This window comes from Mustela putorius, unplaced genomic scaffold, assembly GCF_011764305.1.
Source record: "Mustela putorius furo isolate JIRA1106 unplaced genomic scaffold, ASM1176430v1.1 tig00537248_pilon_pilon_pilon, whole genome shotgun sequence".
Taxonomy (NCBI): Eukaryota; Metazoa; Chordata; class Mammalia; order Carnivora; family Mustelidae; genus Mustela; species Mustela putorius.
In genome coordinates this window covers 14,208,335-14,227,349 of record NW_025422387.1, presented here as the reverse complement: position 1 = coordinate 14,227,349, position 19,015 = coordinate 14,208,335, and the positions used below count along the sequence as shown (strand labels likewise).

The 19,015-nt window shown below is 39.4% G+C and overlaps 1 protein-coding gene across 1 annotated transcript in view; it reads left to right on the top strand.

Annotated features, from left to right (window-relative positions):
• The window catches only part of SPPL3 (signal peptide peptidase like 3), a 145,726-nt gene that overhangs the window by 114,784 nt on the left and 11,927 nt on the right, over window positions 1-19,015 (top strand). The window contains exons 3-6 of the mRNA XM_045073671.1: window positions 6,089-6,177; window positions 12,904-13,023; window positions 13,761-13,839; window positions 15,224-15,336. Coding sequence (XP_044929606.1) covers window positions 6,089-6,177; window positions 12,904-13,023; window positions 13,761-13,839; window positions 15,224-15,336 — 401 coding nt within the window. The remainder of the gene's footprint in view (window positions 1-6,088; window positions 6,178-12,903; window positions 13,024-13,760; window positions 13,840-15,223; window positions 15,337-19,015) is intronic.

Sequence of the window (19,015 nt, the reverse complement as noted above, 5' to 3'; positions counted from 1 at the left end):
TTCCCAGGGGAGGGAGTACTGCCGGACTCGAACGGCTGTAGCTGTTGCTTTTAACTGTACCACTACTGGAGGCCGTCCCTTGGCCAGGCCAGGAGGCCTCCCTTCTGCTCAGACTTTGGGAAATTCAACCTGTAGGTTTGGAGAAGGCTTCCCTCCCTTATCTCCTCTGGTTTTGAGACTAGCTTGTAAAGGAGATGTTCATCTGCTGCTGCCCCAAGCATCTGCACAGTGGGTTGTCCCAAAGTCACAGTCATGTCTCCTTCCAAGAACTGAATGCCAGCCCGTAGTTTGTGGAGGAGATGGCTTCCCATCAGGTTATACGGGGCATTAGGGAGGACCAAGAATTGATGTTTGACTACTCCCGAGGCCAAATTTAAAGTCCTTTCTGTTGTCCATTTCTGTCTTTCTGTGCCATTTGCCCCTTGTACCCAGACTCCTCTCTAGATAGTTTTCCCATAGGCTTTAGTAATGATGAAAATTGGGCTCCTTTGTCCACCAAAAAATCAATTGATTTCCCCTCCACCTCAATTTTAACCAGAGGTTCAGGGAGGGGCTCTGAACCACGGCCCCTTCAGTCTTTGGTGGCCAGTATTGCACTTTCTTCTTAGGGCACTCGCCGGCCCAGTGTCCTTTTTTCCTTGCAGTAAGCACACTGATCTGAATCTAAGCCTTCCCACCTGCTTTCTCTGTGTTTAGGCTTTTTTTTTCCATTGACCATCTCCTACCTGCCTTTTTCTTTTCCACTGACTTTTATTTCCTGTCTCCTTCCCGCCTCATGTAATGTCAAAACTTTAACTATTTTTTTTAGCCTGTTTTTCATCTTCTTGTGTATCCCTGTTGTTAAACACCTTTTCTGCTATTGCCACTAACTCAGATTCTTCCCTTCAAATCCTTTAATTTTCTGAAGTTTCTTCCTTATATCTGGGGCTGACTGACTGGCAAAGGCAAGATTTACTGCCCTCTAATTTTAACATTTACTTGAATTGATCACCAATATAGACTTGCCATGACACAGGGCTTTAGTCTTCCTTCCTTAAATACTATGTCTCATTTGAACAGAAACATTTTATAGGAAAAAATTTATTAGTCTTTTTTCACCTCTTGTGAATAAATCATCAAAACTGATCTAAGATGGTCAGATTTTTAACATATTTCATTGTTTCCTTTCAAACCTATAAACCAAGGCAAAAGTCACTTACTTTCCCCAAGCCTTCTACGACTTACTATATATCCTCAAGTTTAGTTTTTATTATCTCCTTTCATGTTCTGGTGCAACCAGATATTTTTACTTTAAGACAAAACTATTTACTCTCTTAGGCCCTCTTTTTTGTGTGTAGAGTTTTTTTTTAAACTTACTATCAGTCAACTGCCTTTCCTCTGGTTTTTCAGACATTACAACTTTTAATAAAAATCCTTAGGGCGTTTTTCTTTTGGTAGTCCATCCTGACCATACCTAAATTTATTTTTCTTTTTTTTTTTTTAATTTCCCTTCACAAACCTTTTACAACTTTCTTTTGTATCCAGGTTTTGTCCCAGGCCATTTCCTTTTAAACAACCATCTCATTTAGGACAAAATTACCTTTTTTTAAACAAAATATATTCCCATTCCTTATCTTTCTTATGTATCTCCTACTTTTTTACATATAGGGTTATTTCCCTTACTTCCATCAGTCTTAGTTACAGTTAGCAGAATTTTCTATTCTTAGAAACATTTCGGTTTCTAGTGATGGTTAAGTATTAACCAATTGTGAACAGTTACAACAGAAGTCTGTAGATGGCAAATTTTATGAATCAGTTAAGCACAAAACATGTTTACCAACAGATTTAAATATTCTTCGTTTCTTTGCAGTAAGAAGTCAAAAGCACAAACCTATATCAAGTACTCAATGCTTTAGCATTTTATCCCATTTGGTTAAGACCTAGGTGTCCAACAAATTTAATTCCAGTTGTCATCCAACCAAAACTTTGAAGTTTCAGGTTACCAAAGACTTTGAAAGTTACCTTAACAATTACCCATTAAAACTTTGAGACAGACAATTAACCATCAGTTCAGTTATTTCTTTGCTAACAGATTTTATCAAAGAGCATGAGCTTATTTGACCTTCAGGGAACTTTGATTGAAGTTTCATATTTACTGCTATAACTTTAAAGACATGTCTATCTTAATTAAACCAACAAACTTAACTTAGTTCAAATACTGATTTACGTTTCATCTGGACCCACTCCATTTTTAATGTTTACCTGAGACACGGATGGGAAGATCTGGAGTGGGGGGTGTTAGGTCCAGGAGCAGCTCTTCTTGCTCCTTGACAGTGAAGAGGGAAGGAGCCATGGTGCAGGAAGCACCGAGGATGGTCTAGAGGCCAGTTATGCAGGCCACACCCAAGTTGGTGCAGAAACAGAAGGGGGAGTGCTGCCAGAAGGCAGAGAAAGGATTCCCAGTTCTATAGAGAGTTTTCCTGGGTAAACCTTGTCACCCAACTGGGTAGTTTTACCTTGAAAATCCTTGAAATGCTGGAGAACAAGACTTAGGGGTGTCATAGGCCCCTTACTTTCTGCTTGCCCCATTTCTTCAAACACAACAAACAATACAACAGACAACAAAAAGACAAGACAAAGACATCTGCAGACCAGGCCCAGCAGCCCTTCCTCAACCAGATAACAAGTCTAAGGGTGTGCAAGATATACAACCTGCTGCTGGTGGGGATTTTCTCAGTCCCCTGACCGCCTAGGGGGACTCGAACCCCCTGGCAGTCTCCCAGTGGCAGGATGGGGCGTCCCCACATCCACTCCAGCCCTGGGGAGCAATGCTGTGTCCAGCTTCTCCCCAATGGGCTATACCCTGGAGCTCCGCAACCAGACAGACCAGATCCTGCAGGATAAAATCTCGAGATCTTACCTCCAGAGGCTTACCAGAAATTCTGATGCTGAGTCAGTTCTCGTCCTTTAATCCCGGACGAGCCCCCAGAATGTTGGGGTCCATTATCAAAGGAACGCAACTGAGACAAAGTGAAAGTTACGCAGAGCCTTATTCTATGCCAAGCATTAGAAATTAGACTGACTGGCCAGGGCCATCTCCGAAGAAAGCGACCCCCTCCCGATCTCACAGGCTGGTTTTATAGGACATAACCACAGACCCAAGGTACGCGGCTTCTATTGTTAAGGCATTTACTCCCAGAATCGATTCCCGGAACCATACCAGGAACTAGGGGGGCATTTATTCCTGGAATGAAGTCCATGGATGTAAACAACAGTATGGCTACCTAGGCAATATGGAGTTGCTCTGGCTAAGCAGGCCCTAATAGTTAAACAGGTTTTAACATTAAATTGGCCCTAACACCTAACAGCTCACAGTTGAATCAAATTAGGGATCAATAACAGAAAGAGGTCTAAAAAATTCCCAAATATTTGGAAACAAAAATAACACTTCCATGCATCAAAAAAGAAGGAAAATACATTGAATTAAAGTGAAAACACACTAAATTTATGGGTCGCTGCAAAAGCAGTACTTAGGGAGGAATTATACCTCTAAATGCATAGGTTAGAATAGAAGAAAAAGGTATCAGTGATCTAAACTTTAACCTTAATAAACTAGGCAAGAAGAGAGTAAATTAAACCCAACTTAGCAGTAGGCAAACGGTAAGAATAAAGATCAAAGCCAAAATAAGTGAAATATTTTCTCTAGGGGTAGAGAAAAATCCGTGAAACCACAAGCTGATTTTTAAAGACCAATAAAAGTGGTAATCTCTGGCCTGACTAATCAGGAAGAAGAGAAGCCATAAAACCAGTATCAGGAGTAATAGAGGGGTTATTACTAGAGCCTCCGGTATTAAAACAATAATAAGGGACCACTGTCAACAACTTTATGCCAGTAAATTTGATGACTTAGATGAAATGGACCAATTCTTTGAGAGAGACAATCTGCTAAAGCTCACTCAAGGAGAAATCAATAACCTGAATAGCCCTATATTTATTAAAGAAATTGAAAATGTCAGACTGTTTTCCAGAGTGTCTGCACCAATTTAAATTCTTACTAGCAATGTCCTTGCTGACATTTGGTTATTATCTGATTTTTCTGGTTGTACCATCCTGGTGGGTATGAAGTGCTATCTCATTCTGTTTGGCTGTGTATTTCCCTGACATTTAATGATGTGAAAAATCTTTTCGTGTGCTTACTGGCAGTCATTTGCGTATCTTCTTCGGGGAAGTATTTATTCAGATCCTTTGCTTATTGTTTAATGGGTTGTTTTTTTATTATTGAATTGCAGGAGTTCTTACATGTTCTGAATACAAGGCCCTTATCAGACATATGATAGCAGGTATCCTATCCTCTGTGTTGGGACCTTTTTGATTGTGACCTTTGAAGCATAAGATTTTTATGATGATTAAGTCCATTTTATCAGTTTTTGGCTGGGTCTTTGGCATCATGTATAAGAATTCCCTGACAGGGCACCTGGTTGGCTCAGTGGGTTAAAGCCTCTGCCTTCAGCTCAGGTCATGATCCCAGGGTGCTAGGATTGAGCCCCACATCAGGCTCTCTGCTCAGCAGGGAGCCTGCCCCCTCTCTTTCTCTGCCTGCCTCTCTGCCTACTTGTGATCTCTGTCTGTCAAATAAATAAAATCTTAAAAAAAAAAAAAATCCACTGACAAATCCAAAGATCATGAAGATTTATCCCTACGTTTCATCTAAGAATTTTATAGTTACAGCTCCCATATTATTTAAATTAATTTTGCCCTCCCACATATTAAGTGCTCGTGTGGCTGATGTCTCCCCAGTGCAGATAAAGAATGCTTCCATCATTGCAGAAAGTTCTTTTAAGATTTTATTTATTTGAGAGAGAACAAGTGAGAGAGAGCATGAGCAAGTGAGAGGGGCAAAGGGAGAAATAGACTTCCCACCAAGCAGGGAGCCCGATGTGGGGCTCTGTCCCAGGACCCCGGGATCATAACCTGAGCTGAAAACAGCTGCTCGACTCACTGAGCCACCCAGACACCCCTGCAGGAAGTTCTTTAGGACATAAACACTTTAACATAGATGAAGATGAGCTAAGGACTTGAACAGTTAGTTAACCAAAAAATGAGTGAACTCATGTACACTAAACTGTTCAGTAGTTAAAGAATGCAATATTAGAACAGAGATTGCATTGTTAGTTCCCCAGATGGACAGTGACTACTTCCTTCAGGTCTTGACTTAAAAATCACATCAGTGAGAGGCCTTCCCAATCCACCCTATTTAAAATTTCAAACTTAGTCTTTTCATTTCCTGCATTTTCTCATTAGCTGTTACCATATATATATTGAACTTATTTTCTTGTTTATTGTCAGTGTCCCCCCCCCAACTTTGAATGTAGAATCCATGAAAGCCTGTTTTATGCACTATTTATTGTTCCTCCAATTTGTAAAACAGTTCTATGTATAGAAATACAGGGGCACCTGGGTGGCTCAGGGAGTTAAAGCCTCTGCTTTCAGCTCAGGTCATGATCCTAGGGTCCTGGGATCAAACCCCGCATCTCGGCAGGGAGCCTGCTTCCCTTCCCCCTCTCTGCCTGCCTCTCTGCCTACTCGTGATCTCTGTCGGTCAAATAAATAAATAAAATCTTTTTTTTAAAAAGCATATTAAAAAAAAGAAACTCAAATACATGTTGTTAAATGAAAGCTGACAAGGTGTAGAGAAAACAATGTTCTCATATACTGCTATCAAAGAGTAAATTTGGTACAACCTTGTTGGTGGTAGTTGTGTAGTATGTTAAAGTCTCAAAATTGCGCTTGCCCTTTGACCTAACTTTTCTCTTTCTAGGTATTTATCATAAGGAAATAATTAAGGATGTGCACAGAGATATGGCTGGAAGATTTGGCCACAATGGAATGCTTTTATCTGCAGTCTGAACTCTTGAACTGACATACCAGAAGGAATGTAGATTGTTTTCAAAATGTGATGACAAGAACTGTTTTTGCAGAGTTGTTCAAAGGAGCCTTTCCTGTCTTCCATAATGCCTTAGCGTATTAAAATATTGTCTCATTACTGACTTGTGGACCTACTTTCTTTCTTAAGCAAAATTAAAACTTGTCTATGTAATTTTTTCCACAGGTCCCTTAATATGGACTTTGAAAATCAAGATAAAGAGAAAGACAATAGCAGTTCTTCTGGGTCTTTCAATGGCAACAGCACCAATAATAGTAAGGCATTTTTATGTCAATTAACTTTAATACATATAGTGGTCTTAATTAGATTCTTCCTATAACCCCAGTTAATTTACCGGGTTTAAGGATTTATGTTTAATTATAATAATAAAATCTAATCTGTATTGGTATAATTTGTAAAAATTCCTATGTTCTGAATCTAAACCAATGATTTCTCATTAGTGCTTTTAACTCATGCCTAAAAGCTTGCTGCTGAGATTATTTTCTTAAAAACAAGTAGGATAGTAAAGATTTTGTAAGAATGTTGAGTTATAAGAAATAGAAGTGTGCTAGATAGCAAATGTTTGGCAGCATTGTTTATAATGGCCAAAAAGTAGAAACATGACTCAGAGACCAATAAACTCATTGATGGATAAACAAAATATGGCCTATCCGTGCAATGGAATACTATTCAGCATTAAAGAGAATGAAGTACTGACAGAAGTACTGATACCGATACATGATATGAACCTCAAAACATTATGTTAAGAAGTCAGAAAAGAGTATATATTGTGTGAGTCCACTTAAATGAAATTTCCAAAAAGGCAAATATGGAGAAACTGAAAGTGCATTTGTAGTTTCCTGGCAAGTATTGGACACTAAAGATGGGTGAATTTTGCCATATGTAAATTGTGCCTCAGTAGAGTTATAGAAAATTGGTGATGTTTATTATAAGGGGAATTTAATTATAAATAAGGAGACTTAATTTGATCATCAAGAGCTTGATACTGGGTTCCTACCATGCAGTTTATTAGATATATATTTTTAAGATATTCTATTAGATATTTTGAAAGCTGCCAAAGCACAAGAGCCTGGTACCCAAGCTGTCACTAGGCACTGTGGCCAAAACACTTTGTGAGGCATTAATAAAGTGCTGAGACAGAGATAGTAAATACCACTTCCTGTCCCTAGAACAGGAACATTCTCTCACAGACCCTTACCGTAGCCTCAGAGTACTTCTAACAAGCATCTGCTATCAGTAGATCAGAGTAAGCCCTAGAGATGAACTCATTTGACATCCATGTACAGAGAGAGCAAAGAGAAAGGCAAGTCAGGGTAAGCCACATGGGTCAATTTAATAAGGGATTCCCGTGCCAGAGAAGGTGAGTTTGATCTGAAATTTGAAATGGTGTACTTGGAGTGCTGGAGAAGTCATTCTGGATGGGAAGAGCATGTGATTAACAGGCACAGAGGAGAGAATGAGCGTGACTTACAGAACAGCCTCAAGTCACCACCTAACAGGGAGGAAATATTGAGGATCCAGGATAAAGGTAGAATACTGATAGAGAATTTTAGAACTTAAATGTAAAGAGATCACTTATTTTCTCTAGTTACTGCCCCGCCCACCAAATTATACTTGCCTAGCTTTTACCCAGTTAAATGTGTTCATTGTACCCAGGAATGTAAAGTGGGCATTGCAAATACAGTAAGTAGAATTATTTAAATATAATGAGTCTATTCTTAAACTTAAGACACAGATTCTTTTTTTTTTTTAAAGATTGTATTTATTTATTTGACAGAGAGAGATCACAAGTAGGCAGAGAGGCAGGCAGAGTGAGAGGGAGAAGCAGGCTCCCTGCTGAGCAGAGAGCCCGATGTGGGACTCGATCCCAGGACCCTGAGATCATGACCTGAGCCGAAGGCAGCGGCTTAACCCACTGAGCCACCCAGGTGCCCAAGACACAGATTCTTGTATGAGGTAAAATACCATATCAGTAACTTACAGGGAAACCAGGTAAAACCCAGTATCAATACCCGATTTTCAGGTTAAATGATTACATAGCGTTTATCGTCTGTCAACATTTTAAGCCAAATCAGTTTTACAACTGAAACTCCTTTGCAAGTCCTGTGTTATGTAGCATATATGCGTATGATGTGTTTTAACCAGACTATAAAGCCATTGTACATTGAATCACAGAAACCTAAGAGAAATGGACACTGTGTGTCTTAAGTACTATTTTATCCTCAAATAATTGATTAGGTCAGTCCATACAGTAGAAGGAAGTTACCTAGTGACATGAGTCTTCATTTCTCACTGCTGATGTCTAAAGAGTAGTAAATGCTTGTTGAAGTGGTCATTTTCTTTTTTTTTTTTTTTTTAAGATTTTATTTATTTATTTGACAGAGATCACAAGTAGGCAGAGAGGCAGGCAGAGAAAGATGAGGAAGCAGGCTCCCTGCTGAGCAGAGAGCCCAATGCGGGACTCAATCCCAGGACCCGGAGATCATGACCTGAGCCGAAGGCAGCTGCTTAACCCACTGAGCCACCCAGGCGCCCGAAGTGGTCATTTTCTTAAATCTACCTCCTGTGTTGTGCTAAATGATCCTCACAAATGTATTTCCTCATCTGGGAAATACAGATGAGTGCCTCATCTGGGCCATGGATACCAGAAGAGATAGATTAGGAGAGAATGCAGTCCTCTTCCACAAAATCAGGAAAAACACAATGAAAGAAATGACTGTTGCAGCAGGGAAGGCCAGTATTTGATCATGGGGCATGACACCATTCCAGATTGAAGGGACAGCATGGAACATGGGGTACATTTATCAAAATCAAAGAAATAATAACCGCCAAAAGGATGAACAGAGAAACAAGAAATTGTGTGGGTGATGAAGAGATTGAAGTCCTGAATGATAACCAATGTAGAAGAATTACAGGGTTGTTCTCAGGAAAGGAAGGTATGAGTTTAGTATTCAGATTTTGGCAAGAGTCTTGATTGAAGGAGAAAGTGTAAAAAGGTAGAAGTTGTTGTTAAAGGTTGCAATATTAAAAAGAAAAAAAAAGGTTGCAGTTGCCTAATCCCAAAATAAATAAGAATCAAGGAATTTGTGAAAAAGACAACAAAAATGAGTGACGTACGGTTTCCTAGACAGCATGGATGCTGATAACAGTATTGAACAAAAGGAAGCCAGACACACAAAAACACATGCTACGTATCAGTGTATGCAATAAGCTCAAAAAATAAGCAAAATAAATACTAGTATTTTAGAATGTGCAGTTGAGTAGAAAACATATAAAACAGAGCAAAGAAGAAAGTGTCATAAAGGCCAAGGTAGTAGTTCCTTTTGGGGAAAAGAATGGGGACTTAGGAGGGGCACAGGAAAGACTTCTGGGCTTGGCAGGGTTGTTCCCTGACCTGGGTGGTATTTGCTGATTGATTGAACTCGACATCTTTGTTTTATGTACTTTGTTTTATGCCTGTTGTGTTTTTAAGATTTTTATTTATTTATTTGACAGAGACCGTCAGCGAGAGAGGGAACACAAATAGGAGGAGTAGGAGAGGGAGGAGAAGCAGGCTTCCCACTGAGCAGGGATGGCGGGGCTTGATCCCAGGACCCTGGGACCATGACGTGAGCAGAAGGCAGCAGCTTAACAACTCAGCCACCCAGTTTCCCCCGTATGCTGTTGTGTTCTACAATAAAAAGGGTTAGAAAGAAAGCGGGGAAGGGGAGTGCCCTCCAGGTTCTGTCTGATTTTCCTGAACCTGGTTCTAAAGCTGTCTCATCCCTATATCTGCCCCAAGAAACCTATATATTTTTCCTTCTGGCACATCAACCCTTCATTTAATCAGTATTAAGTGAGTTTAAAAAAGGACAGCTCCCACCCTTGGCCCCATTATCTGACATTTTGAAGTCCTTACCAGGCTTCCCATGTAATTTATCCGAACTCTGAAGACTGTACAGCTTTTCAAAGCCCTCATGTTACCTACTGTGTAATAGGTGCTTAGTAAATAGTGAAAAGCATACTTCTTTCATGGAGGTACAAAATCAGTAACTTTCTTAGTGATTATCAATAATATGCTGGTGTATATTATTGTTCAGTATCTATTTCATGACCATGTATTTAGCCTGTAGCCTTGTTCAGTAAATGCTAAAAATAATTTCTCTACATAATTTTTTCCATCACCCTGCCTATTTTTTCTTCCTTTTTTTTTTTTTTTTTAAACGACTGCCCTCCATCTCTGTGCTCCAGCAGTTTCTTGCCACTGTCCTAAAAGTACTTTATCTCTAGGGTCCACCTTGAAGAAAAAAACCGTGCCTATTTCTTACGTTAATTTTGGCTTTAAAGGTAATGCCAACTGCTTTTGAGTAACTCCTCCTAATTATGACAACTCTGTTTTGCTTTGGTCTGTTTTGTTTTGAAGTCACTGAAGTTTGCCCAAAATTTCTATTAGCTCCATCCCTTTCAGGACCATTATCTTCAGACCTTTAGGAAGTACAGTATTAACGTTGTGTACATTTTTTTAGGTAGCATATTGTCAGCAACTAAAGGAACTCTACTTGCCCTGTCACATTGCCGTTTGGTAAACTCCCTTGGGCATTCTTCTATAAAACTAATGGAAGCAGTGCCTCATACCTCCTGGTTTAAAATCTGTGCTTTTAAAAAACAAAAATCTGTGCATTCTCTCTAACACTCTAGAAAGGCTCTTTGTATTCAGTTTTGCATTTTTTTTTTAAGATTTTATTTTATTTGACAGAGATCACAAGTAGGCAGAGAAGGCAGGCAGAGAGAGAGGGGGAAGCAGGCTCCCCACTGAGCAGAGAGCCTGATGTGGGGCTTGATCCCAGGATCCTGAGACTAGGACCCAAGCCAAAGGCAGAGGCCTCCAGTTTTGCATTTTAATTGCAGACTGAACTTCTAAAATTTAGTTTTTTTATAAACAAATACTTATCATATACCTGACTCACTAAAGTCTTTATTCTAGCCAGCCATTTAAGTTTTCTGTTCATGTTTTAAACCAATTAATCTGTAGACTATATGATGTTTTGTTTTACAAAAGAGGGGGGTGTGGATGTATATTTTAAGACTTACAGTTTTTTAAAGATTTGTTTCTCTTAAAAGATTTGTTTCTCTTCATATAGCAATTACTTATTTGTGAAACTATTATTTTCTGTTGTGAAAGGCACCTAAAATCTTTAGTTTCCTCTAGTAGTTCTTTGACATAGTATAGAGTACTTAGACCAACTAGGTGAAATTCAGTTAGAAATTTCATGGAGTTGTGTCTCATAAACGTCCGTAAGACACTTCACTTTAAGTAAGGTACCACCCCTAACTAATCCCACCCCCCCCCCCACCCACTCCCATATACACACACAGATGATCCAGGCCAAGTGAAGGAGTTTGACTGCAGTTCTGGTCAGCAGCCATCTTCCTTTTTTTTTTTTTTTTTTTTTTTTTAATTTGAGAGAGAATGAGTGAGAGAGAGCATGAGAGAGGAGAAGGTCAGAGGGAGAAGCAGACTCCCCCAAGGAGCTGGGAGCCCGAGGCAGGACTCAATGTGGGACTCAATCCTGAAAGTCCGGGATCATGACCTGAGCCAAAGGCAGTCGCTCAACCAACTGAGCCACCCAGGTGCCCAGCAGCCATCTTCTTAAGAGCATCTCTGTCTTGACACATAGCTCACTCCTCCTCAATTGAAATGCCCTATTCCTACGTGAATTGACTCCTCCACCTAGCCAGTAAGAAACAATTCTGTTTTGTAGAAATATTTAATATTTTATTTAACTAAAATGCCTAAGTAGCCTTCTTGGGACAGATAAACTTAAATACCAAAGAGCAGTTTTTAAGCATTGGTTGATGATTGCAACCCTTCGTGCATAATTATGTTCTTCCTGGTCACATTATATCTTATTCATAGCCTTAATTTAATGAAGAGAGACTTCTGGTATTTCTTTATAATAGTTTCATATGAATATTTTTTCTTTGATTCCTCTCAAGAACTTTATATCTCTGCAGGGTTAATTTGGAAGTAGATCACACACAAGATTAATAATTTTTTCTTTTAATAAAGTGGTTATCAGATATAGCCATGTTTTCTCTACCAAATATTTTTTTAATGCTATTCAACTCTGTATGCAAAATAAAATTTTCTGGGAGTTTTTAGTTGGGCCTATTAACCCCTAGAGATTTCAGTTTCATTGGTCTGGGGTTGGGCCTGGGCACTGTAATTGTTACAGCTCTGCAGGTGATTCTAATGAGTAACCAAGAACTGAAAACCACTGTGCTAAATCCTGTACCCCAAGTAATTGTTTTCTCCCATTTATCCTTTAAGTGTTCCCATAAAATTTTTCTGATTTTCGGTTTTCAGATGTCTTATTCCCTCCACTCCCCAACTCTACTCAGCAACAGTGGGGAAGAATGAATATGAATAAACCCGTAGATGATGAGAAATGATTTTAGTCATTGGATTTAAACCATCTCTTTTACCAGACCTGCACATGAGACCACGAATGTACTCAAATTGACTAATCTGATTTTTTTTCCCTAAGATTTTATTTATTTGAAAAAGAGCTCAAGCCAGGGGAACCACAGGTGGAGGGAGGGAAAGGGAAAAGCAGGCTCCCTGCCAGGCGAGAAGCCTGATGCAGGGGTTTGATACCAGGACCCTGGGGCCATGACTTGAGCCAGAGGTAGACACTTAACTGAGACACCCAAGTGTTAATACAAATTTTTACTACCTGTTGATGTTCTTGGTTTTTCGTTTTTGTTTGTTTGAGGGTTTTTTTGGTGCCCTGTCAACCAGATTGTTAGCACCAGGAGGTAGATAATGAAGGCACCATGAGGAGAGCAAGGAGTTCATGATCTCAGTGGGAAGGAAAGAATCAGAGGTCCCAGATAAACTGTATCTTACATACTAACCCCTGGAACTTTTAAAGTGTCTGGAGTACATGGGCACAGTGCCTGTTACTTAAGTCATTAATCTGTCCCTTTTTCTCTTTCAGGTATCCAAACTATTGACTCTACCCAGGCCCTGTTCCTTCCAATTGGAGCATCTGTCTCTCTCCTAGTAATGTTCTTCTTCTTTGACTCAGTTCAAGTAGTTTTTACAATATGTACAGCAGGTAAATGAGTTTCTTCTCTATTCTCAAACTTTAACCTAGAAGGAATTATTTTCACCTCTTTAATCATCATTCAAAACTTAAGATTTATACACCATGCCATGCAAGTTTTTCTTCTTAAGTCTGTTTTTTCTCCCCATACTTCTCCTTGAACCACTGGATACACATAACATCAGTTTGGGACTGCCAGTACAGCATGAACAAAAGACCAGGGGGTTTGAAAACTTGCAGACTTTATGATATTAGAATAGGACCTTTTTTGACTGTGGCTTCTTGTCTGGGGGGTTACTAGAAGATCCAGTGTGACAAAGTGGTCATTGGCAACCCCCACTGATGTTTCTGTAGTAGACAGACACAGTGATAACTAATCAAAGTAATTTGACTGTCAGCCTCTGATCAGTTTTTAAGCAGAGAGGTGATGTAAGTGTATATAACATCAGCAAAATGCTGGACATGTCAGATCATCCCCTGGCCCGCTGTTTCTCTTTTCATATTAAGATAGAAGAGAATGAGAAACCTAGATGTCTCTGCCTCCCCTACTTCAAATCAGGTACTTCTTTCTTCTCAAGACTTTATCTGTATGGTGCTAATGGAAGACATTTTTTATCTCTAGTTAGTTAATTGTATCTACTTATTGAGAAAAGTTTTCTGGGCAGTCAGTGTTTCCATAAGTCATGCCATTTTTCTTACGGTTATTGAAAATAAACAACAAAACCTAACCATACATTTTCTTTCTCTAGTTCTTGCAACAATAGCTTTTGCTTTCCTCCTCCTCCCGATGTGCCAGTATTTAACAAGACCCTGTTCACCTCAGAATAAGTAAGGACTTGGGATTTTCTTCTAAATTATGAATTTGTATATGTTTTTATCTTAGACTTGATAGCATTGTTGGGAGTCTCAATTTCTGGTATTGACCAGAGGACACAAATGCCAGAAGACTGGGAAGGGAGATATTTGATCTTTTTTTTTTTTTTTTAAAGATTTTATTTATTTATTTGACAGAGAGAGATTACAAGTAGACAGAGAGGCAGGCAGAGAGAGAGAGAGAGAGAGAGAGAGGCAAGCAGGCTCCGTGCTGAGCAGAGAACCCGATGCGGGACTCGATCCCAGGACGCTGAGATCATGACCTGAGCCGAAGGCAGCGGCTTAACCCACTGAGCCACCCAGGTGCCCGAGATGTTTGATCTTTAAGACTAGAAAACAGTACTTCCTTTTGTACCTTTCCATAGCAGAGGAAATGTAAACAAATCTTACAAAGTCTGAGTCGTTGAAATATGCTTCCTGCTTAGATTACTGAAAGATGAGCAGTTTTATTTTGAAGCAATATTCTTATTCCTTTACTAGGGAGTTAACGGGATGTGAAAATAGTGGTTGACTCAAACATTTTTTGCCTTTCATCTTTGGTGGCCTAAAATATACACTAGCCACTTAGGTTCAAACCCCATGTGCATACCTTTCACTCCTTAACTCCCAAAGCCGTTGCTCCATAGAAACAAAATGCTGTGCTAACAGAAATGCTGTATGCACTTAGGAAACCCATCACTTGGGGCAACTGATTTTCCCAGGAATTAGTGATAGCCAAAGAGAGTTACTGCAGATTTTTTTAAATATGTATTCATCGTTCATTGCCCAGTGGATTGAAGGTCAGTACTTTTTCATTTTGTTTTCCTCATAAGAACAGAATTTCCCCTATAATTTATTTAATTCTCCAAAGATTGGTGTTGTCACTTAAAATTTCTAAACACCCATGCTGGTAATTGCGGATAAAAAGTACAATCAGATGGGTGCAGAAGTATAATTAATTACTCTTTTTTTTTTAGCTTTTTTTTTTTATGATTTTATTTATTTATTGACAGAGAGATCACAAGTAGGCAGAAAGGCAGACGGAGAGAGACGGGGAAGCAGGCTCCCTGCTGAGCAGAGAGCCCAATGCAGGGCTCGATCCCAGGACCCTAGGATCATGACCCAGCCGAAGGCAGAGGCTTTTACCCACTGAGCCACTCAGCTGCCCCTAATTAATTCCTCTTTGTTTCTGTAGCTTACTCCAAGGAGGTTTGGGTATTTTCGAATTCCAGGTGTCTGGGTATTGCCTACTGTTCTTATCTGGCCATATGAGCTCTGATCATAAAGGACCAAGGTAGAGTTTGGTTATTGAAATATAATGTATTGCCTATTAGTCCAATAAATGGTGTGTGTTTTCCAGGATTTCCTTTGGTTGCTGTGGGCGTTTCACTGCTGCTGAACTACTATCATTCTCTCTGTCTGTCATGCTCGTCCTTATCTGGGTTCTCACTGGCCATTGGCTTCTTATGGATGGTGAGTAACATGTGAAAATTTGAAGTTTTAATGTAGTTTATACAGTTATATTTGTCCTCCCTTCCTCTACTGTGTTTAGTAATATTTCCCCCATTTACTGTGAACATTAGGTGTCCTTAGGCGGTGCTACCCATTGTTGAGTTTTACCCACATTCCTTTTTTTTTTTTTTTTTAAGATTTTATTTATTTATTTATTTTTTAAAGATTTTATTTATTTATTTGACAGAGAGAGATCACAAGTAGACAGAGAGGCAGGCAGAGAGAGAGAGGGAAGCAGGCTCCCTGCTGACCAGAGAGCCCGATGTGGGACTTGATCCCAGGACCCTGAGATCATGACCTGAGCTGAAAGCAGCAGCTTAACCCACTGAGCCACCCAGGTGCCCCAAGATTTTATTTATTTATTTGGCAGACAGAGATCACAAGTAGGCGAGGAGGCAGTCAGTGGGGGGAAAGCAGGCTCCCTGCTGAGCAGAGAGCCCAATTCAGGGCTCGATTCCGGGACTCTGGGATCATGACCTGAGCCGAAGGCAGAGGCTTTAACCCAGTGAGCCACCCAGGTGCCCCTTTTTACCCACATTCTTAAGATATTTTTGAATAACAGCTTTTTGAGGTATAATGTCCAAGTGTATAAAAGTACAATTCATTGGTTTTTAGTATATTCAGAGAGTTGTGCAACCATCACTCCAGTCAATATTGAAGCATTTTCATCACCCACCCTCCAAACCCCATACCCAGCAGTCACTCCCACTGGCCCACCCAAGCCCCAGGCATCCACTAATCTACTTCTCTATGGATCTGCCTCTTCTGAACATTGCACATAAATAAAATCATACATTATATGACCTGTGTGTCTGCCTTCTTTCACTTAGCATGATGTTTTCTAGATTCATTCATGCCATAATCTGAACCCGTACTTCATTTCTTTCTCTGGCCAATACTACTCATTGCATAGCTATGCCAGTCTTATTTATCCATTCATCAGTTTTTTCCACTTTTTTGCTTTTATGAATAATGCTGCTGTGAACATGTTTTTGTTTTTGTGGAGACTCTAGTACATAAATGGAGTAATACTGTAATATATATAAATACATATGTGGAATATATGTTATATATGTGTTATATACCACAGACTTTTTATGTAATGATATAAATACATGTCTGTATCATTACATAAAGGTAGCATATCCTTCTTAATAATTCAGGAGTATTCGGTTGTATGTTACTTCACTATTGCTGGACCCTTAGATTGCTCTTAATCATCTCTTATAAACAACCTGAGGTAAACATTGTTCTACTTGTGGATATACATGACAGATTACTTAAAACAGTTATTTCTGTGGATGAGTTCCTAGATATGAAATTCCTAGATGAGAGGATTTTTGTATTAAAATTTTTTTTCTCTGTTACCGTAATGCCTTTCAGAAAAGCAGTAGCACATTATACTCCTACCTGTAGCGCATGAGACTCCCTCTTTGTTGATGATAATTAGGATGAACTAAAAATGTCATGAGGAGCTAACATTTGTTGAGTGCTATGCATTGGCCACTTTCCTGGATGTTTACATGGAGTATCTCATTTAATCCTGAAAAGTCTTTGAAGTAGATACTTCCGTTCCCACTTGACAGAAGAGGAAACAGGTTCAGAGAAGTCCCTTATCCAGTCACAGAACTGGATATTTCATGTATATTTCATACTTCTCATCAGAATATCTTGAAGGGACATTTCCAGAAATCCCTCTTTATTCTTTTCTCTCCCTTAAGACTTTTTTTTTTAAAAAAGATTTTATTTATTTGACAGACAGAGATCACAAGGAGGCAGAGAGGCAGGCAGAAAGAGAGGGGGAAGCAGGCTCCCATTGAGCAGAGAGCCAGATGCGGGACTCGATCCCAGGACCCTGAGATCATGACCCGAGCCAAAGGCAGAGACCCCAACCCACTGAGACCACATAAGCATTTCCACCTCCTTTTTCATTCAGTCCTTAATTTCACACTTCACGTTCTTGATCTCAAGAAGCTTTATCTAACTGCTTTTGCCCCACAAGGTCTGTTATCTTTTTCCTTTCTTCTGGTGTTTCAGAAGAGGAGGAAGTTAAAATACAAAAGACAGTTTTATGTAATTTGTAATACTATCTAAGGAATATTTAAGGGAGGATTTTGAAAATCAGAGATGATGGGTACAGATCACACTTATTCCTGTTATCCATTTCAAGCAAACACAAGGCTAATCAAGACTTTGGAAACAGGGCTCTTTGGAGGCTCCTGTCCTCCAAGACTCTCCTCACAGCTCTGAGAATGGCTCAGCTATTGTAGACTCATGGTCATCTAAGCACAGAGCCACCCAAGCGTGGTGCTCCCTATCCATGTAAGGAGTAGGAAACATTTGTGTCACAATGTTCTGCTCATGGTCAAATCAGATAGAATTTGACAAAAAGGATTTTAAACTGCATGTGTGTGTAAGTGTGCAATCTAAACCTTGACAAGGAAGTAATCTTAAATCTTGAGGAAAACTAAAAACATATTTTTGTTTCAAGGGATTTTTTTTTCCTCATAATTTACTTGGACTAGTTTAGGGATTTGAAATTTATGTGTGTGAAGTTAACTGGCGAAACAATATTATGAGGGAACAGGCTGTCAAGTGGTTTGAGAGCTCTGTAAAGCTATATTAAAATGGCACATCATTTTAACTCAAGGTGATAATTATGGAGAAAGGATTTTTCAAATTGTAAACCATACAAATATCTGATACACTTCTTCAGAAAGTATTTTTTAAAATAATAAGGGGACGCCTGGGTGGCTCAGTTGGTTAAGCAGCTGCCTTCGGCTCAGGTCATGATCCCAGCGTCCTGGGATCGAGTCCCACATCGGGCTCCTTGCTCAGCGGGGAGCCTGCTTCTCCCTCTGCCTCTGCCTGCCATTCTGTGGGCCTGTGCTCGCTCTCTCCCTCTCTCTCTCTGACAAATAAATAAAATCTTTAAAAAAAAAAAAAAAAGAATTACGGTGATGGAGAAACAGGTGAGTGGTTGCCAGTGTTTATATAATAATCATAATTTTATAAATATATAATTTGTATATTGTCATAGTTCCTTGTTCCAACAGTTGTCACTATTCCATTGTTCCTTGCTTTTTTGAGTGCCTACCATATACCAACCTGTTGATACTCAAAAGTAGTTCCTTGAGGTTGCAGATCAAGTTACCTCTTTGATTTATATAGAGACCTTTAATGAATTGGAATGGAAGGCAGAGTCAGAATCACTAGTGTCTGACCATGCAGTAATTGACATTTGCTGATTTCTGACAGGTTTGGTCTCTCGTTTTAGCTTCTTAAGTTGCTTTGTAAAAAACATTTCTGTGGTCATTTGCTTTGGAATGTGTATAAACATCCTGAAGTTTGCAGTGTTTAGGATTTTTAAATGGTTACCAGAACTACTCAGTTTCCCAAGTCAAGTATCAGTGCTTTCAGTATTCCTACGGATTGGTGTTTGATACATCAGTGCTTGTGGAGATTGATAAAGAGTTAAGTTTGAGGGAACGAAATTACATCTAAAGTCATATAAGTTGCTGGCCTGGTAGAAGAGTGAATGCCAGTTTTTATATACTAGGCATTGAGTATTGAGAAATACCAGGTATGTACATTTGACTTTTCCTAAGATTAACTCTTGATATCTGCAGAATGATTTAAC